This window comes from Harmonia axyridis, chromosome 2 (genome assembly GCF_914767665.1).
Source record: "Harmonia axyridis chromosome 2, icHarAxyr1.1, whole genome shotgun sequence".
Classification (NCBI taxonomy): Eukaryota; Metazoa; Arthropoda; class Insecta; order Coleoptera; family Coccinellidae; genus Harmonia; species Harmonia axyridis.
Genome location: NC_059502.1, coordinates 31,095,334 through 31,118,244, shown reverse-complemented (window position 1 = coordinate 31,118,244; position 22,911 = coordinate 31,095,334). Strand labels below are relative to the sequence as shown.

General features: G+C 35.4%; 1 protein-coding gene across 12 annotated transcripts in view; it reads left to right on the top strand.

Annotated features, from left to right (window-relative positions):
* Positions 1-22,911, top strand: part of LOC123674263 (potassium channel subfamily T member 2) — a 777,909-nt gene that overhangs the window by 564,855 nt on the left and 190,143 nt on the right. For all 12 annotated transcript variants that reach the window (XM_045609230.1, XM_045609237.1, XM_045609228.1 and 9 more), the window contains one exon: positions 8,848-9,046. In XM_045609230.1, the coding sequence (XP_045465186.1) occupies positions 8,848-9,046 (199 nt within the window). The remainder of the gene's footprint in view (positions 1-8,847; positions 9,047-22,911) is intronic.

Genomic DNA, 22,911 nt, shown 5'->3' with positions numbered 1-22,911 from the left:
ACTGGATCTGTTACTGATGTATTAAGTAACAGTTAAGTTCATCATATAAACATCATCGAAACGGACGCTCGATCGAAAATATCGCTGATGTAAGTAAAAACCCAGTACCTGATAACATTGTCCGAAACCAAATGAACTATATTCTGGTCAACAGGAGGTTCCAAAACTCTTTTATTTCTGTTGAAACCTATCCAGGAGTAGACATTGAATTAGATCATACATTTCTGGTGGAATTTATAAAAAAGAATAAAGTGAAGAGGCGGACGATCCCTGGCTATGACATCAAAGCTTTTAAATTGAGGTAGCGAACAGTACAATGTACCAACAAAGCAACCACAAATTAGAGAGTAGCTCTTAGTTGGGGGTTGCATTGTGAATCAGTAACGAAAAGACTCCATACAAGCATATACACATTGAGAGCTATTAGAAATAGAGTAGATATAGACACCTTAAGGATTGTGTATTTTGCAAATTTTCAATCAATTATGTCATACGGAATTATTTTCTGGGGGGGGGGTACTCAGGCTGAACGTGTGTTCATCGCTCAGAAGCTAGCTATAAGAATAATGTTTTATATGAAATACAGAGAATCATGTAGGGGTATATTCAGAAGACATAATATACTGACTGCCCCTGGTTTATATATCTATAAACTCTTGTTATTTTTGTTTAAGAACAATTCCTATTTTCAGGATTGTAAAAATGTGAATCCTACCAAGAGAATGATTGAATATCTATTACCTATTCACAGACTAACGAGTACAGAGCGTAATAATTACTATATGAGTATGAAACTGTTCAATCATTTACCTAGAAAAATAAGATCCATTAAAGAAATTAAACTCTTCAAAAGACAATTATTTGAACTGTTAATTAAATGTGAACCATATTCTTTAAATGAATTTATAGACTTTTGTCATGTACAAATATCATAGATATATTAGTTCATTGATTTATTTTTTTTTGTAAAGAATTTGTGACTTGTTTTCATTTTGTAATGTACATACAATTCTGGAAATAAATACCTATTATTATTATTATTATTATTAAGTCAAATTCACATTTGTAATAGTGGTTTTCTTTACAAAAAAACCTATAATAAGGCAGGAGTCAGCTCGATACATGAATGGAAAAGTTTATAAATTGAAAGAGAACAATGATTTACAAGGGGAGATGAAACAATTCATGAAGATAGAGGAGACTGATGACATTCTAAATATAATGGAGATGAGAATACTGAAAGCAAATCAAGAAGAACATAGAAAAGATTTGTCACAGATTAGAAGCCAGGAAGAAGCGAGAAGTGATAAAGATCATGGGCACAAATGGAAAGGTTATTATAGAGAAGCAAGACTTAAATAACGATAAATAGAAATCGAACTTGAAAACGCTTTTTGAAGTTCGAAGAACTGGGACCCTATTCTCGGCAAGTGATGTTTCAAAACGTATACGCACTTTTCGAATGTCACACGTTTTGGTATTCTTGACTCGTCAACTTGAAAACGTACACGTTCTCAGTGCGAATGCTTACTGCGAGCGCTTTTTGGCATTCGTTTTGATTCTTTGGCAATCTGAATGCCATAGAGATATATTCAAAAGTCATATTTATTCTTCTGAGATAATGTAGGACTAAATAGTACAATTGTTATTAATGGATCTATTGGATTATGTGGAACAAGTGGATCAGCGGAGATTAACACAGCGCGGAGACCAATTTATTGATTTGAGTGAGAAACAATTCGTTTGAATGTTTCTAAATATCCTCAAAGAACATGGATGATGACACCTCTGGAAAGTGAACCAGTGGATGGAACTCCCAAATATTTATACAACAAAAAAAGAGACAAATCAAAAGCCTGAAAGATATATTGGGTTTCTGAAGCTGTCTACTCAAGCATAGGGTTCTTCATTGTAACGGGTGACCACGGGAAGTATTCACATTTTGAAAACAGCAAAACGGTGTTAATTTTTTAAACAAAAAATTTATTTACTTTTCTGACATGTTTGTTAGGATATGCCATTTAATTTAACTTTCAAAAATAATGTCAGGAAGGTGATGGCCGTCTTCTCTGATGCACTTTTCAATTCTGTTGAGGAAGCTCTGCCATACTAGGAGTCCTCACTGTTCGTGTAGCGCCTGGTGGTTTTTTCGCCATAATGTTGCCTGTGGTCCGAAAACTTGTAACCCATTTCATAATCGTTGGTCGGGTAGGTAGAGCTCCATGCCGTCCTACGTTAAAATGAATGCGAGAATCACGCTGAGCCGCTACCACTGAATCATTGTTTCTTACATAAGAATCGTACGTAAACACGCCATGTTGAACTGTCCACGGCTCCATTGCGACTGGAATACCTAAATGACCACTGCTAAGGAGGTGAATGACCGCCCGCCCAAACCCCCCCCCCCCCCCCCCCCAATTTGCCAAGGCCGAGTACAGTCGCATCAAAAATGTAAATACTTCCCGTGGTCACCCTCTACTTCGTAGACAGTAAGTGGTACATCACAAGTTGATTTGGGAATATATGACTTCCTCAACGATAGTAGAGATCGAGATAAAGTGAATAGGAAAAGGATAAATCCGGAATTGGCAGCAGGTGGAAGATTGAGATGCATTATTTTATTCGCAATCATCAAGCCTAGTAATTTGAAAATTTGTTGAACATTTCATCAATATATATTTCAATGAATCCATAGATGTGAAATGTGACTTATAAATTCTTGATAAATTATTACTATTTCGTTTGTTCCAATTAACATGAACACATTTTTATGAAATTTCATGTAAAAAATTTTCTAATAAATAACAAGTAAATCAACGAAATGCACAACATAAATATTTAATAAAGAAAAGAAAAATTGAGTCTCTTTATGTCTCTCAATAGACACTTTTTCAAAAATATCTATTATTTTCACTTCTATCAATAGATCAATAGACACTTTTTCAAAAATATCTATTATTTTCACTTCTATTTTGGATAATTCGATTTCCATAGAAGGCTTGCAGCCTGTTTCTCCTCCTCCAATCTCTAGATGCACCCGGCATACAAGTATGTTATCAATTTCTGCCCATTTTCTTTATGCATCTTTGCAGTGACGGCTCGTGCCCTCTAAATGTGGGTCGGCCACAATCTAACGAAGAACAAATAGCCCAAATAGGATCTATTTCTCTGGTAGAGCTGAGTAGACAGTTTCTTAAAGATATTGTAAGAAGCTTCCACTACAAAAGTACAATAAAATTTTGGTATTTACCCAAGCAAGCTGTGATGTTAACTGATTTTTCTAAACAAAATATGCACTGAATGTTGACACTTTCTCCACCTTTGCAAAAAAGGCTCAAATGTTTAAAACCAATGAAAATAACACAAAAATCTAGACCAATCGCATAAGGACAAATTATTGGAAAAGCCAAAAAATTTTTGCGTTTCCTTTATCCTATATTCCTATCATGAACCCATTGCGTAATTGTATGCAATAACCTGCCGACAAATGTTGTCGATACCTTTAAGTTAATCCTATAGAGTAATAAACATGTATAAGCCGGAAAGCCCAAAATTTCGAAAGCGCCCGTGGTCTGTAACTTTCCGGTAATGAAGGCCCAAGACCCTTTTGAATCTTATCTTTATGTATCTAAACCGAGCAAGATGTGCTCATCTAATCTCTTGTCTATGCATCTAATTATAAAAAATATTTGATTTTTCGGTAAAAGATTCAATTTCGACATAATATCTATGAAATTGAAAAAACGGTATACATTTATCCCCTTTCGGTACATCGGGAGATCAGTTTCCAAATCGGTATAAATACCGGTAAATCGGTGATTTCGGCAACACTGACGCGCACTTGCTTCTATTCAATTTCAAATACAAACAACTGCGAAGCCATGTGCATGCAATTATCCCCCTACTGAGGTACGGCTGGCCGATCTTACCGCAAGTTGCGAATTACAGAACTTTTGAAATCAGGATGTTTTCAAAGTTAGGAATATATTAATTATATTTTCATGATCAGAAAATCAATACCTAACTACTATCGAACGGCATAAATAAGTTCTTTTCTGATTAAGACGTAATATCCCATAATTAACCATTCATTTGAATATATTAATTATATTTTCATGATCTGAAAATCAATAGCTACTATCGAACGAATGTCTCATAATTAACCATTCATTTAATTATCAAATATTTGAAATAAACTGTGAAAAGTTGCTGCTTGACGCTCTGCAATAGGATAACCGGCCAGCCGACCCTATGTATTGGGAAGCGACCTAACATCGAGTTGTTGTGCCGTTCTACTGAGTGGTCGTATTCTGGGCGTATGTCGTAGTATCTTTTCCTTTACGTAGCGCTCTCGGTAGCGCTGGTTCCGCCATCGGCTCTTGGCCGACCTAACGTGATGAGATGCTTTCAGTGACATTCCAGGAGTTGCAATTGTATAATTGTAACATTTGTGTTACATTTCAGACCTAATGTTACGGTGTTACGTACAATTCTGGAATAACTTGTTTGGGGTGATGTTACGAAAAGTAACCATTTACGATTGTGGTTTGTTACAATTTATGAAAGGGAATAACAACGCTGGATGCTTTGGAAATCGAATATTAGGTGGGTCCGAAAGAAAATATTGGCCGGTATAAGTTATATTTTCCTGTTCTGAGTGGAAATATTCATTACCGAGGGAATTTGGATATCGAAATCGATAACTCCGATTGAGTTTGAATGAATTGAATATCTAGAATTATTTTCTATTTCCCGATAATTTTTGGGTCGGCCCGGCCGACCCTGCCGACCCCGACGAGCCGTCACTGCATCTTTGTAAGTATATTGTTTGGAGAATTTACCCTTTTGAAGATCCGCGCTATTTTTTTAAAACCCAATCAGACAATATTTTTGACTATCAGTTATTTGAGTTCTTCTTTCGATTTGCTGAAACTTGTTTAAATATATAAGTGAACAATTTCTCTCCGAAGTTTTTTTCAATTTGAATTGACGAAACATAAATTGATGCCATTTCATCTCATCTGTGAAATTTTACAATGATGGGAGTACACGTTTTTGAACGTGTACGTTTAATGGAACGAACGGTTGTCAAGAATACCATTTTGGAAAACCGCTCGCACGTGGACCACTCGTTCGTAAAACGGGTACGTCAAAAAGATCACTTGTCAAGCATACGGATCCAGATCTCAATAATCCACTATCAGAAAAAGCAACAGGCCCCCCGATACTGATCCATGAGGCGAAGCAACTGAAAACTAGAAAAGCAGTTGCGAAGAATAGATATTGCACATCCAATTCGGTTTATTGGAGGCAGTTGGTATCAGGGAGGCACTTTTTTCGGTTCAAGTTCTAATCTGACGATGTAAAGAAGATCGAATACCCAATAAATCAGATGTAAAGACGTTAACTGTTATGTGTATGCATGTCTAATCGATTATGAAAAAGCCTTTGATCGCGTTGAACAACGTTGAACGTAACAAGTGGGGATATTATGCACCACAGTCAACAATATGATCTTGATATCAAGGTGCAGAAGACCAAACAGATGATAATAAGCAAAGGTGAGGAGCTCACTTGTACGTGACGGAACTTGAATAGAACAAGTAGAGCAGTATAACTACCTCGGTACTGTAATAAATGAGCAATGAGGGAGCTCACAAGAAAAGGAAAATCACATAGGGAAAGCGCGCCATTCCTCGGCGCGCACAATATTCGAGTGCCTCGCACGAAATGCGCAGAACATATGACGATTGGATGCTTGAACAAAACGTTATTTGCAATAATATTGAATGGTTGGGCAGGTTTTCTTTGACCAGAATAAGAATTGAATATGCGAAACAGTCAACTTAAAATTAAATTAATTGGGCGCATTTCACTCGACTCAATCCACTCAAGCCCACAAATCTCAGTAGATGATGAAGTTTTATTGGGCATAAAAATTGGGTTGACGATGTCATCATCCTAATCCTAGTCAAAGATGAAGTGATTCATCGTGGGTCGTTCCTCGATCATCTACAATTAGATCAGCTCTCTAATAAAAGTCATTCAACCAACGGTATCACATCATCCATTCTTCCCGAGATGATTTTATGGGATACCCAAGCTATCCATTTTATTACTCAATAAAACGTATCCTTATAAACGGCTTCGAAATTTACATCCAAATTCGCCTTTCTTCCCGCTCTCTGCTTCGAGATAAGGGTTTGACGTGAGGTCATTAGAATTCTACTTGCTGTAACATCTTCCTTAAAAGGGGTTGTGCAATGTAATTCCCTAGAGGATTTCCAGATAATATTATTTTATTATGTGATTCAATTTCGTCATTATCTTGTGACATTCAGACGGGATATTTTTGATTTCTCGTTTCCCGAACCGATCGTTTTATCAATTCGTCACAATATCAGTAGTTTTCAAGTTTTCCCAAACAATAAGGTTAGGCTCACTGATGATGAATCCGTAGTTAAATTCGATTATGTCTTTCTAGCAGCCGAATACAAAATAAGTTTTGAACGGAAGGAAATAGAAATTTTAAATTTCCAGGTTAGGTTCGGAACTCGAATGCCGCAGTTAAGTTCGATGATAATCAATGAACAACTAGATGATCCGTAAATAAGGTAGATTTCAATATTGTTTTACTATTCACGTCGAAACTGTAGGTTCGATAGGAATGAAAATTTCAATTTAGATGAACAATGATTATTTCAAGCTTCGCGCAAAATATGTGGATTGCCCTATTGAAATCATAAGAAAAATGAAAATACCAAAAGCAAGTTCCGCAATAAACCGACGCAGTTCATCATTATTGACTACCGAAAGCGGAAACATAATTCCTTCAAATTCTGGGAATTATTTGGGAATACCATGATAAATTATTTGCATTTACTAGTCGGATCCTTCAGATTCAATGAGGGTAGTTTGCAAGAGGCTAGATACACCTTTCTACATCTTCTTTAAAAAACTTTCTCTGAAATTTTCACATGAAAAATGTACACCTAATGAATCATCAAAAAATTAACTGTCTTCGAACAATTCTGGTTGAAAGGGAAACGTTTCCGACTTTCAATGCTATAGGTTAACTAATATGTTCGAATGTCCAAAATTCGATGCTCACTAAAAATATCTCGAGGAGTATAAGGAAGAATTATTCAAGGACCCGATCCCTGTTTCCGAAATAAGAAGTTATCAGAAAGCACATCAGAAATATCGTCCTTGATTTACAAGGTGTTTCTGAAGACTCACTTCTTCTTCCACTTAATTTAGGGCTAATTTAGGGTATTTACGAATCTCTTCAGTCTCGATCTTGGAATGCCGATGTCCATGATTCAGCCCATCTCTTTGGAGGTATGTCTGCTGGCCTTCTGGTTTTTGGCTTCTTCTTAAATGCTATCTTTGCTAGCCGACCCTCCCTCATTCTATCAACATGTGCCTTCCCGTCTCGTCTTCTCCTCTGTACCCTTCTGACTACATCTGTTAGTTTCTTGTCCCAGAGGGTTACTCCAGCTAATGATCTAAGGTTTTCATCTCTGTTGTTCGGAGAAGTTGTTCTGTCCTGCTTGGATCTGCTCTGGTTTCGACTATATAAATTAATACGGGGAGTACCTACAGCTGCTTTGTATATATTCACCTTGCTTGAGGTGGACATGAATTTGTTACGCCATATGACGTCACGCAGACTTCCAGAGATTCTGGCGGCCTTGGTAGCTTGTATGCGTTTTCCCCGTAGATCTTTCTACTACTTGAATCTATAATTCCATGATGAATGCTGAAATTCACAACTTGTTCTATTATTTCATCGTCTATTGTTTTTTTTACAGTATACTGGGTCTTCATTTATTGTCATGGACTTTGTTTTTGGGGATAGATATTTTCATATTGAACTGTTTTGCCATTTGGGTGGATCTGAAAAGCATTCGTTGAAGGCTGTCTTCATCTTCTGCTATCAGGAGAGCATCTTCAGCATAGTATACAATTCGGAACTCTCTGTTTCTCATAGTGTATCCTCTTCTGTAGTTTTGACTCCGTTTATTATGCGGTCTAGGACAAGATGGAAGACTTGGACTTAAACTGTCGCCCTGTCTAATTCCTGTTGATATTGGAATGTCATCTATGAGTGCGTTATCGTGTTGTATTCTTGTTAGGTTTAGTGACTATTTGTATAACCTTATTGGTAATTCATTTCTCCTGTAAGATGTGTATAACGTCTTTGAAATTTACCCTGTCAAAAACCTGGGTTCGATCAACAGTGCATAGGAATGACGTTTAATTGTACTATGTATTATTAATAGTATTTTCTATGAATTGTTACATTTTTGCATTGAAAAATTCGGGTGGCAGAACAGTTTTCTGAAACAAAAACTTGACACATGATAAATAAATCCGTGGCAGAACAGTTCCGAATTGCAACAAATAATAATAAAATATAACCATGAAATCTGTGCGAATTTTAGATAGGTATTCTCGTACGATTTTATTCTACAAGATGTGGCAATATAAAGCATCTGCCACAGAATTAGAGAAAACATTTTATTGCTCTGAGATTTAAGAAGAATATTTTAATCGATTTTCAAGTTCCTTTCTAGTTCTTCCAAGATTTATTTTACTTTTTCAAGTGCTAAAAATCAAGAGAGACAATTCAAAAATATTCAAATCTCGAATACTTGACAACATGAAATACTGAAATCGAAAACATTCTAGTAGTACTGAAATATTTCAATATAGTATATACATATATCTATTGAATCAAGATTGTTAAAATAGATGAAACTTGAATAAAAAGTCAAATTGTCAATGAAACACTTATTTTATCATTAGTATTTTCTATAACTAATTCGAGATTTTCCATTTCAGTCATGGATGTATTCCAGGTAACAAATCTGAATACATCATATCTGCCAACCTAACAGAGGAGAAATTCCAAGAAAACCCTATCATAAATTGGGACGCCATAATTTGGGTTAATCGTCCTTTCGAGCTCTGGGTTGTACAAGTTATACTTGCAATAATTAGTCTGACAGAGGCTCTACTGCTAGCCTATTTAGGTTATAAGGTAAGAAGTTTGGTTCTATATGTCTGTACATCGTGAATATAATTAATTCCATGTTAGAGATTATTTATAACTTGAATTTTTCAACCGTTGAATATCTTCAATTATTTATGAAACCTATGACGATTCCATATCAATTTTTTTTTGTCGAAGGTTTCTAAATATTTCAATAAAATCGTAATGATTCCAAAACATATTTTATACGAAATCCATTCAAAACCTTTTATTTTCAATTCTACCACTTCTAGTGATACCTAATCAAGATAATGTCAAAAATTTTGGAATGGAATGGAAAGACGCATATATATTCAAAGAAACGGGCAGCATATAGGTAGCACTAATTCTTCAAGTGCTGAATACGACAAAAACATATTAATAATTTATCAGTCATTAGGAATTATTGAATCGCGCAGTGTACCGTAAGCCCTCAGTGACCACTTACAACTATTGTAAATAATCAATATATCCTCTAAATACGAAAAATATACTATGAACAAGTGTTATATTATGCCTACTGCAGCGGTAATCAAACTGCGGGGTGCTCTTTAATCCTGATCCAGAAGGTTGTCACACTTTGAGGTATCGTAGAGCGGTGTGACTTTGCACCACCTTTTCTAGTTTTCTTGATGTAACTTTTTCGTTTAAAAAAAAAAAAGAGTTCTGTGCAAAGTATGTTTAATTTGAACATTCAAGTTGTCGACTGCTGTGGCCAGAATCAGATGAAAATATCGCACAAATCGGTGCGACTTTGCCAATGCCTTAAAAATGCGTTTTTTGACAATTTAATGAAGTGCTGGCGGTATATAATAGTGCACTAATGCTTTCTGGTTCGCCCATATATCTTTTGTTAATTTTATACAAAAGAGTTCTTCTGGGAATGTTGTACACTTCGGAAGCTGTCTATATTGAAATGTTTTCATTTCGAACTGAATTGATTGCTCGGATTAGTGTTTTCTCCGTATAATTACTATATTTTCTTGCATTCAACATCTTTATGTATCGATGACCCATAATATGGTATGTGTCTCCCGCCAAAGGGCCACAATAGAAAAATTTCCCGAAATGTCGAAATCCTCTCAACCAAATGTTTTCAGTTTTTTTTAACGTGATGTTTAATGAATGTTAAGTAAGCTGCTAAATTTATTTCGATGTACCGTTCGCCATGTTTTCAGCACAACTCCTAGTATTTCGCATATATAGCCACGTCGAAAAATTACCCGCTGACATAACATACCGTAGCACACCAATCAAACTCAAAGCACGCCAGACGACTGCGACGGTTGCAACATGTGAGTATATAGTGTGGTTGAAGGTTCCGATTCGTGATTCCTGTAAGATGTTGCCAACTTTACGAAAACAAAGTGATACTTAAAATATTAGGCAGTTCGGCAAAGTCACCTCCGTTGCAAAATCACACCACTCTACCGTAGTCGTTTCATTTAGTTATAGTTGTTGTTAACAATATGTTTATGTATATCTGCCTTTGTGAATTGACCTCGAAAATCTGTAATCCTGGTAATTCATTGGGTAAAGACCCACAAAATTTTAGGTCCATTGCGTAAGTCCAATACCAGAAAAAATGGATTTTACTAGAAATAGTTCCTCTAGAATTTTTTATTTCATGTATAGAGCACCAATAATGAAGAATCAGAAAGAACTGATAACGTTTCGCGTTGAACATTTTACATAATTTGGCATTTTATATTATTAAGTGGCCATTTTTAGAAACAGTGTTTGTATTTGTATGTCTCCAATTCGACAAGATATCCTGTAGACTTATGCCGAATAGCGCTTCATATGTAACGTTCACAATAACACTAATCGTATATCTAGACAGTTATATAAGAAGCGTTTTTGTTGTTGTTGTTTTCTCGTTCCTTTTTTCTTAGAAAAGAGATTCTTGGGATCAAGCGTTTTTGCTGCAAAATATTTACCTGTGTGGATGTTTCGTTCATGCTTTAGGGAACTGATGGCAACTGTTGATCATATGTAACAGTCGCGACATCCGACTAATTGCTATCGCGCACATTACATATGAAGAAACGTTCGGGATAGCCTAATGGATATCTTGGCTGTAATATCTGAATATACCACCTGAGCGCATATTGGGGCGCAGCCCCGATGCCACACATTGCTAGAGATTGCAATGGACTAGTTTTTATTTTTTTGTTAAGGATTAATTCTAAAAATTTGAGTAAAATGAAACAAAAATGTGGAAGAATCATTGAAATATCTCTAGAAATGAAAAAGTTATGGGACTTCGAAGTTGCGCTTGGAATAATGATTTCATAGTACGCAGCGTCTAGTCACGCCACTTACACGAGGCGACTGGTATTCGCAAGTGCTTACGAATTCATTGGTGTACAATCACCTGTTATTATTATTATTTTGTGTAAAATCGCGTTGTCTCAGGAAAGACACCTATTTAGATCGTTCCGAACCCTTACCGACAATATTGAAATCTTTAAATTCACACACAAAAAACAACATACTACACCCCGGATATTGCGAACTATCTCCCTCATGTTTTAAAAAATATAAAAGACGATATGACGCCCGTCAATATCAACTCCACTTAGATAGAATTGATTCATACCGGATTTTATACGGGCAGTAAACATTACTTTTTTCTCTTTCTACTCCTCACATAAATATGCTTTGCCATTGATAATGGATAGACTTCAACAACCAGTACTCAACTACAAATTGTTTATGAAACGCTCTTTAAATAAATCATCGTTATAAGTTGAACCAGGATGAAGCAAACTCAAAAGTAGATACTTACTTGAAAAGTTTAACTTCTTTTATTTCAGCACTGACATAAGATGGATTTGAAGAAAAAAACTCCATCACTGCGAATATATCTATTTTAGGCAAATTGTCACTTTATTCTCTCACGAAGCCTTCTTCCATTATGGTGACATAAAAACAAAACTCGAGTTAAAACTACACTGTATAACTACAAACTGCGCGAGAGCCTTGGTGCGGCTAAGTATTTAAACGTAATTTATGGTGTCGCGATCACAGGCAAGTGGCGTGACGTCACAGACGAGTCGGAGACCAAAGACGTTCCCCGCTAAAATATGTAAATTTGAATAATCTATTTCTCAGTCATTTATTGATGGATTTTCACTGATTTATCAGTTTTGCTCTATATTTTAATTCTATCGTGTCAAATATAGTATTATCAACATCTATAAACTAGTCCATTGAGTAATAAATAATCCGCATTCGCATATTGAGAGATTGCCAGGATCGGTTTCTGTATTCTTTGTATTGAACCTCATGGGTTATTGTGAATTAGTCTTTCCTTTTTATGACCTAAAGTATATGTCACATCTGGGTGGGAATTCTGTGAGTAGTATGATGAAACCGAAATTGTTTCGATTCAATTAGTTTACTTACCTTCTAGTTTTAAAATGTAGGAGAACCTCAATTCGCTTTCTGCACCTGAATATTATTCTGATGCCGAACTGGGAGCTAAATCTCAATATTTTGAGTATGCTTTCATTTGGAAAATACTTAAGTTTACAATAATTGAATTAAATACGAGACAGGTTGTAGTTGAATTAATTATCGGATGAAAGCAGTGCCGTATCTAGGGCCTGGCAAAGGTGGCACTTGCCACGGGCGCAAGGTCTGCAGGAGCGCCCAAAAATATCGAGAGAAAAAATTTGGAGCACCAGACATAATAATTCGAAAGTGTTCTCGAAAAAAAAATTTTTTTACAACAACGTTTACTCATATCTGTAATGTGGGAAAAAGAGGTTTGATAACGAAGTTGGAACTTAATTACTCAAAAAAAATTTTTATTACCAATTCGATTGTTCTCACCTTATACTGGGTTTTCCTAAAACGGAGTTACGAAGGAAAATATTCCTTGCATAATTTTAAGAAAAAAAAGTCCCATAAACATGAGCTCGCAAACGCTTTGTTTTCGAGATACAGGGTGTTTCTTGTGTAGTCATACTTTTTAGTGATGTTTATATTTATTAGTTTATCGAATCTTTATTAATTTTCGCTACAGAATTTGTTGATAAGTACCATAAGTTATAATTAATTCATCTATATCGGCTTACTAACTGGATTTTCATAATAATTTGGATATTCCTGAAGATTACCAGAGAGCTGTTTGAATTTTTTTTTCGAAATCGATAGCAGATTCGACAAAACTACAACAAAACCAAAAAGTGTTGTACCAAACCAGAGTTTCTTTTCACATTTTTCTATAGAACCAGTGCTTCACCAAAAATTAGTTCTGGTGGAAAGAAACAGGTACCCTTCCAGAAAAAATATCACCCTGTAGATTTGCATAGAAACTAAGCATATCACAAGATGATTACTTTAAATCGGAAGATCCATGCCAATTCAAGTTAAATATCTTGCTAAGGGAAGGTGCTATGAGAAAAAAAAAACTTTTACACCGGTGTCTCAAAACCAAAGCGTTTGTAGATTCATGTTATAGCCTTTTTTTCTCAAAATGATCCGAGAAATCTGTCATTTTCATTTTTACACATTAGGAACACAGTATTGAAATTTTTTGACGAGAATGAAACAAAAAACCGAAAACAACGAGTAAGTGCATACCGATTAAGAATGCAAAATTTACAGATGGCAAATAAGAGGCGACACCGACAAAGCGGATAGGTAAGGAAAATAATGAACTTAGGACATAGATGTGCTCGTAGTGCAGTAAAAGTACTCATCTTGAAAGCGATAATAAAATCATAAACCGCAAAAGGGTCCGATTTTGTACTCCGTGTCGATTTTTCGTTTTTGCAAAAATTCTGAAATTTTATATTTTGGAAATATTGGGGGAAAGGGTTATAATTACCACCCATTTCTACGCCCTTGCTGGAAATATTGAAAATATTGCTAGCCTTCCCTAGAATTTGCGTACTAAGCATAAAATAATCACAAAATGTATGACTTAAGTTATGACCAAAAAAATACTATAAGAAAATATAATCGATGAAAAAAATATTCGAGAATGGGGGCCGCTGTCTAAGATATTGCCACAGGCGCAATAGTAGATACCTAGATAAGGCTCTGGATGAAAGTCGCATTGAAGGTTATATTCTCTATAGTGTTGCAATCATAACTGAGTAGTTTATAAGGATCCTCTCGTGAATTCTAATCAACCTTTCAACTATTAAACATGAGTATTCGTTAAAATACTGATGAACTTTAACTCATGAGAGAGTAACACTTTCTATAAGAAAAAGAAAAGAGGACCTTAAGAATGTTCACTTCTATGTTATCCATTTTGTAGATTGGACGTTTCGCACTTTTTCCTCGTTTGCCTATAGCGTTTCCTCAAAGAAAGGGTTTCCATGGAAGTAACGTTTTCCGGATATCATGCCTGTCTGCAAGCCATTTATTCCTCTGATGTTTTATCCGGTTCGAAGCCTGCATCGAGTTCAGCACGTATGCTCCGTTGTTGCTAAGAACAATGGATATTTCATAATGAGAAATGTCAATTGCTCATTGGCGACAATGAGCGAGGAAATAACAGGTAGAGATTTTCCACCATTCAATTCGGTTCAGTCGTGAAGATGAATTATTTGGTTATATAATCTCCAACAATACTATAACTACAGGGTTAGAACTATTTAAAAGTTGTTCTGGATTATGAGCTTCAAATGATCATATTTCTTCCCTCGAATTACGTGAACAGATATTCCAATTTTCATTTTTTTATCGAGTTTACAAGCTCTGTCTCTCCTTGTCTACGCCTCTCAGAACCTTCACATGTTCCTATATTTACTAATTTCCTACATATATTTACTAAAACAAATTTCGTTATGGATAGAAGTGAGATGACCATAATAAAAAGGACATGTTGACATTATTGAGAAATTATTAGGCTATCTAAAAAATAACTTGAAATAATGGTTGGAATTAGCTTGGTAGCTGAATTGATTTGTGTTTGTTTAATTCTTAAATAGTATATGTTAGTAGCAGAAAAAGAAATCAATATACGTGGCTTTTCAATTCAATGTATAAATCACTAAATAAGAAGATGCAGTGTCAGGAAAAGCCAACTTTTATTATTTGATTTTTGTGAATGAATTCAACCTTATCGTACACCAATTCCGCAAATATTCGACTTGCATTTATCGGCAGATCACTTGATGTGTCATCTCCAGAGAAATTTATATCAACATCGAGCAGAAAGGGTCTGTGAAGTCCCATTGAAAATCAGTGAACAGAACCCGCCTGTAATTAGAACTGAATACAGCAAATTGTTCCATAGAAAGTCGATGACCCTCTATTGATGGTAGATTGATTCAAATCGGATTTTCATACAGCATAAACTCCACTGGTCAGCTGGAAATTTAGATGAACTCCCTTTTGATTTATTCCGGTGTAACTGAAATGTGAACTTTTCAATTAACTGTGAATTATGATCCCAAAAATTCTGCGAAATTTCCCAGTTATCCTGATCGGGAAAAAACTGTTGATGTATTGTGAAGGGTTTTTATTTCCATCATTCAATGACATGTCTCAGACCATTTTAAAACCTGACCTGAAGATGATTTCTGATTGAAATCTACACCAATCGGCCTTGTTTTAAGATGAGGTTCTAAAAAAGCCTGACCTTTTTTCCTGTTAACCAACTATTACCATTAAAACTGCCCGGCTATAAAGGTAACATCTTTTTATAGGTTATTAAACATAAAATATAAAATTTAGTTTTTATACATAGGCTTACAAATTTTCCAATCCGTTTTTTTCCGAAATTCGAGGCTCTATAGTAAAAAACTGGTTACACATTTGTAGGCTTGGTTAATCAATCGTCTAGAGGTATGATTCGATTAACTGGCCTTTAGTCTTTTTCTCCGTGACTTTGTTGGATTTGTAATAATTAAACTCTTTTGAATTATTTACAGCTATTTACAAAGCCACAATTATACAGTACAAACTTGGTATTGAGAAGATCTTAATTACGTCTTAATTACAAGTTTCTCACTACGGTACTGAATTTTGTCTTCAACTCGTTTGTTGATTACTCGAAACGTCTTCGTTTATCACGTCTTCGTCGTACTTCAAGTTTTCGGTCGTCTCGTCCTTGATTTGTTCGCGACTCGTCTTAATCTAGTCCGCGAACCGTCTTTACGTCGTACGTCTTAAGTTGACCGACTGAACTTGATTCGCCTTCGGCTTAAGTTAAACTGTACCGTCAGTACCCGTCTTCGGTTTAATCTCAACTGTGCTCTCTGCCGATTGGAACTACCTTGTCTCGAATATCCCTTCTTTCGTCTTGGCCACACCCTTAGGGGAAAGTACCATCCCCATGTCGTCCAATAAGAGCTTTGCCGTACCGCCCACAAAGATTTTCGCGGATTCCTGGAAATCGAATATTCTAGAAGGACTAGAACCTGAGAAAAAGATGTAACACATCTGGTACAACCGTCTTGTTCTAGAACTTTCCCAACCGCATAAATCTCTTAAGTTTTACAACCGACATGACACATTCTTCGGCACCCCGAAGAATAACACATCCTCTTTACATTATGTACAAAAACAATTCGTTCCCTGTAAATTCATTGAGTTTGCACTTGCAGAGACTAATAGGTCTCCAAGCATCCGGTTGACCATCTCAATTATTTACAGGGAACAATAAACTGGATCCTACACATTTGTGATTCAAAGTATTGTCCATCGCTGGCGACTATTTTCTCTCATCTTTCGGGCAGCGTACGAATCCTGCGTGGAAAAAACTGGTCATCTTTTGAAGCGATGCACGAATCGATCCAGTTTTATCTTCTTCATAAGACCGGAATTGCTGGTCAGCCAGGCGTTGTGCCATTGATCGAAACAAGTCATACTCCGAGGAAGCAACGTCTGGAAAATACGGCGAGTGGGGTAGCAGTTCCCATTTTAACGTTACCAAGTATGTCTTGACCGCTTTAGCAACATGGCAGTCGAGCATTGCGGCCGTTTGTCTTCCGATATTCGGCTCAAACACATAAATTGCGTTCGATAACGATCGTCTGTGATTGTTTCAGTCAGTTTTGAAAACTCACAATAACTTACGCTGAGCTGACACCACCAAATACTGAGCATGACCTTAGAACCGTGAATATTCAGTTTGGCCGTCGACGTGAAAGCATGGCCAGGATATCCCGATGATTTTCTGTGCTTGCGATAACCGTAATTAACCTATTTTTCGTCTCCAGTCACAACGCAATGCGGAAATCCCTTCTGTCTTTGCCTTGCATGCAGCTGTTTCACAAGCAACAAACGCCGTTCAACATCTCACGGCTTCAACTCGTACAGCACCCAATTTCCTTGTTTCTGAATTATTCCCATGACATTATGTCGTTTTGAAATGGCTTGTTGCGTCACTCCCAATGATCCTGCCAATTCTTGTTGCATTTGACACGAGTTTTGATCAAGTGATGCCTCCAATTATGCATCTTCTAAAACCTTCTCTCTTCTATCGTCATGCTGGTCTTCGACGTCAAAATCACCGTTCTTGAAGCGCTGAAACCACGCTCGGCACGTTCTTCCACTGAAAGCGGCCTCACCATAGGTATTTGAGCAGGAAATGAAATGTAAAATTTAGTAATCCAAACATAAAATTTCAGTTTCTTTCTATGTTTTTCGGAAGTCACAGAATACTCCACACAATTAATAATTGCGGTTTTTCCTCATTTGAAGTTCTTCCTCAATAACTCTCAAAGTATTCATTTTAGGTATAGGGTTTTCATTAGTAACCTCCACTATTTTTATACGCAGAATCGACTGAAATAACAATCAATATTCGGGTTCTAAAATGAAAATCTTGAGTTTTGATGAATTTGAGTTGTCCGAGTTCATGATCTTCTCATAAATACCCTGTATATATTTGATCCAATCTGCAAACAGTCTTATAATACTACGTATTTGCAGAATCGAAAATGAAAAAGGTTTTTTGAAAAAAATTCTCCTGCAGAAATATTCAAAAAAATCTGTGTCTTCGTCGCCACCTTTTTTCATAAGAATCCAATTAACTCATGAACCGTTGAGTTATTACAAAGGTATGGCATTATGCTTAAATTGCCTTAAAAAATGATGCAATAATATACCAGATGTGCCATTTGAAATATTGAAGAAGTAGTCTGTTTCCGGTATAACCGGAACTTGTAAAGATCTGAACATATTTTAGGGAGTAAGATCTCAAAACTCAACATGCCAATTTTCAGCAAAAAATTATGATTAGTTTTCCATAAACGTCTAATAGGCCATCGCGGCAAATTACCCTGTATAGTAACTAGATTCGTTCTTATCTTGATTGAAATTCATTATCAAATAAAATATAATGAGTGGAAATTATTTTGTTTCATTATGTTTATTGAATAAATGTAGGCTTGGTTAATCGATCGTCTAGAGGTATGATTCGATTACCTGGCCTTTCGTCTTTTTCTCCGTAACTTTGTTGGATTTGTAATAATTAAACTCTTTTGAATTATTTACATCTATTTACGAAGCCACAATTATACAGTACAAACTCAGTATTGAGAAGATCTTAATTACGTCTCAATTACAAGTTTCTCACTACGGTACTGAATTTCGTCTTTAACTCGTTTGTTGATCACTCTTGGCCACACCCTTAGGGGAAAGTACCATCCCCTAGTCCAATAAGAGCTTTGCCGTACCGCCCACAAAGATCTTCGCGGATTCCTGGAAATCGAATATTCTCGGAGGGCTAGAACCTGATACACAGATGTAACACATCTGGTACAACCGTCTTGTTCTCGAACTTTCCCAACCCCAGTAAGTCTCTTAAGATTTACAACCGACATGACAGATCTTTGACACCCCGAAGAATTACACATCCTTTTTACATTATGTACAATAACAATTCGTTCCCTGTAAATTCATTGAAAGTGTCATGCCCTGGACACTTGAAGAAATTAATAGGTCTCCAAGCATCCGGTTGACCATCTCAATTAGTTACAGGGAACTAACTGGATCCTACATAAATATATGATAATTAATTCTTGTGTTTTCATCAATATAACATAAGAAAGTTAATGTAACCATACCATTGTCTATGAATTTCTGTCACGCAATTTTGAAGAATATTGAATAATTCTATATCACATAAGACTATGTTAGAACTGTACACTGGAACCTAAGTACCAATGTATGAGCGTCGTTAATGGATAGGATTCCATACCAAAATCTTGAAGAGTTAATTGCCGTTCTATCTTTAATTTCTTTTTCAGTCCGACAGCCCAACTAATTAACCCATCGAAATATCTGAGAATCCCTGTCGGATGGAAGAAATTGACTTATCGAATGCCAGTTTTCCAGTCAATTAAGTGTTATAACGTGTTCGTTGTACTCCCATAGGGATTATAGCCTACTCAGGCTTTTTAAGGAGATTAGGGAAATCGATAATTTCGTTTCTACTGAGCGAACTTGTTTTCGTTATCAATGTACACAACGGGAAGCGTAAATAGATAGGCATACATTCAGAATTTGTGAAATGTGAAACCATAACATATCGATTAAGAGGGGTCTGTACCGTTTCAGCGGTCAGTTCAAAAATGGAAACGGTTTAATTCACGCTAGAGACCATCGATTTATACGAGGTTTCCACTATTATTCATTTTAAAGAGTCCGTCATTTTGGAAAGTCCTTTATGATTTTTTTTTGGAATGGAAAATGGAAAATTCGATGATTTTCTTATTGAAGAGTAAATATATATTCTTGATATATACTTTCCGCACACCACATAAATTTTCACATGAAAATATTATAAAAAAAGTTTTGTCAAAAGGTGAAAATCAGATTCCTGAATCGTATAGTGTTGCCCTCTACTTATATGCATAAATAAAAGTAGAATATAATGTGAATGTACCGGGTTTTTCACCATAATTTGACCCCCCCTTTAACTTTGTTACTAAAAGAGGTACAAAAAAATGTTTCCTACAAAAGTTTCACGAAATCGACTAGTGTTTCTTAAAATGATTTCAAAAAATGAAATATATACAGGGTGGGCAACATTTTGATAGCAACTACATTTTTTCAAATGGAACACCCTGTATATTTTTCTATATTTGACTAGCTCTTTTTCTCCTGATTTCGAATATATAACATATGTTTGGTCTATCTCTCTTATTCTGAGTACCACAGAGTTTCAAATTTTCAAGAACCACCTGGCATGCTCAGTAATCACTTTTCAAGTAGTAGGCTGCGATAACTCAAAATCCTTTTTTTTTAGTTATATCGTTGTCAACGATATGATATACGTTTTTCACTATAAATTGGAATTGGATGATTTGGATGCAACTCCATATATTCTCTCCTTTTAGCTTTCTTATTTTTATTGTTCTTCACATAAAGTGAAAATATTTACAATTTTCCCTCTTTCTGTGTATGAAACGTATATCGTTGCCAACGGGATAACTCAAAAAAGGGCATTTTGAAGTATCGCAGCCTTCCCCTTGAAAACTGAAAAATATACTGGGTGTTCCATTTGAAAAAATTAAGTTGCAATCAATATGTTGCCCACTCTGTATATTTTCCGTTTTGAGAAATCATTTTTGAAAACACTAGTCGATTTTGTGGAACTTTTTCTGAAAACATTTTTCTCTACCTCTTTTAGTAACAAAGTTGAATGGGGGGGTCAAATCATGGTGAAAAACCCGGTACAACTTCATACACCGTACAAAGTTTCTCTCTTAATGCTTCTATTTTTGAATGATTATAGTTCGCGAATATTCTTTGAATAATGCAATCCTGTCCTAATCAAGAGTAGTTAACGAAAGACGCTCGTAAGATAGGATTTGGTTACTTAGGGTCAGTTTCATAATCCATGCGTAAAAGCTCCCCTTGGTAAAGACCGTTTCATTAGAAAGCTTTCTTTTATTCGTAAGTGTTAAATTTCCTGGGCTTCATTACTTTGAGAACTAGTAATTCTTCGTCTGCATTTGGTAATATTTCATACAAATAGAAATTTTGTGTATAAAGTGAAAGTTTCAATTTCAAATATGATAATTTCAACAAGAAAGTTTGTGTGGTACGGAAAAATGTGTGATGGAAATGACACAACAAAATGCGGTTATCTTTTGTAGTCATAGAGCATGCGTGAAGAAAGGATCCCTTCCTTTTGTCATAAAGCGCCAATATTGGGACTCAATGAGGAAGGACACTTCAAACCTTTTTCTAACCTCAAGATTGATTTATGAAAAACCATTGGTAAAGGAGATTTATCCAGGAAAACGAGACTTTACTTTCGTTTATGAAACTGGCCCTTCGAAAGGACCAAGCTGCACTCTGGGTATTATAGTTCTTGAAATGCTCTCAATGAACATCGAAATTTGGACAGTTTGTACAATGCCTTTCATTCTACAATGCTTAAATAACATTGAGTAAACGTTAATGTGTCTCTTACCGTTACTCTGTATGAAATTTTCATTGAATATAACTTTTTGACATCTTTTGTCCCCCCTCTCAATATATTATCCTGTGAATCTCAAAAACAGATCATAGCAAACCAAAACTGTTTGACATTCTAATAGTCTGCTCGAACTGAGAGTAATGACAAAAAATTTAAAAAATAAGATGATTCCACTGACGACTTTTTCAATTACAGGTTGAATTATCATCTAAACGATTTTTTTTTAATTAAGTATGACTCACCCCATACCTAACAATAATTTTCGTTAAAAACCAGTCTGAAATTATTACTTTATGGGTATATATTTTTTTTTGAGATAGACCAATACAAAAAATTATCAACTTCAAACAACAAAGCATGAGTAGATTTAGAGTAGATCTCAGTATTAGCAATTTGTGTCGTGCAAAATTGTTTCATTCAAGATGTTTCCTACTTCAAAGAAATGCCATTTTTCAACTTCGACACCTTGATTGTCGAAAACTAGTCATAGGATTGAGTTAAATCCTAGACTTTCTTCCTCAGGAGGTCATATTCTATAACATACAAAAATTTCAGAAATATTTACCGATCTCAATTTTTTCATTAGGCTGCTCCCTGGTCTTTTCTGAATAGAAAAGTTATCACCCAAGTCCGTTTATGAAAAAAATTTACCTAATTAATTCAGATGTGCAAGCATATGAATTTCGGCTGTGATTTTCTTTTCCATTCTTCAAATTAGGCATAACTGTTTTTTCTTCTTCATTACCATGCTTAATCTGATCTCAAGTTGTCATGCAATCGTTTCCTTGGTAGTTCGACACTTCTACGACCTGAAAGTTATTTATCGCCAGCAAATTTAGCTATTCGTGAGTCATTCATTCGTTTAATGTGATGATTTGAAGGGACTTTTCTGTTCAGTACGCAAATATCAATATCTTGCGTGTTCTTCTGATATTTGCGCACGCTATCTCTTCCAGAAATTCTTCTGACTAATATAATTGTATAGTCTTTATCATAATTGGTCTTATTGTTGAATTTACAGGGTACGGCATTGAACTTGAGACAGTGAATTATCTCAAAACCTTTGTACTTCAAAAAAATGTTTTCAAATAAAAATTGTAAGGTGAGCAGAAAGACATGAAATGAACATATTTTTTTAACTTCGACTTTGTCTTCAAGGTTATTTCAAGGTCAACTTGATTTTCTTAAATGTATATTTTTTAGTGCAGATTCTTATTCCATAAAGATGTCGAAAATAAATGAAATGAGAAGCACATATAAAGAAGAGGTAGAAAAGAAAGCCATTCATTTCAAAACATTAAGAGCAACTGCATTAGTTTGTTTTTTTAACTCGATATTTTAACTTTGTTGATAAATGTTTCCATAGTATGTTTAGTCATAATTTCAAGAACGATAAAAACACACTGTTGAAATGAATTATTTAATCTTTGGCAATCGATTTCGGTATATTAACCATCATCAGGCCAGCTGA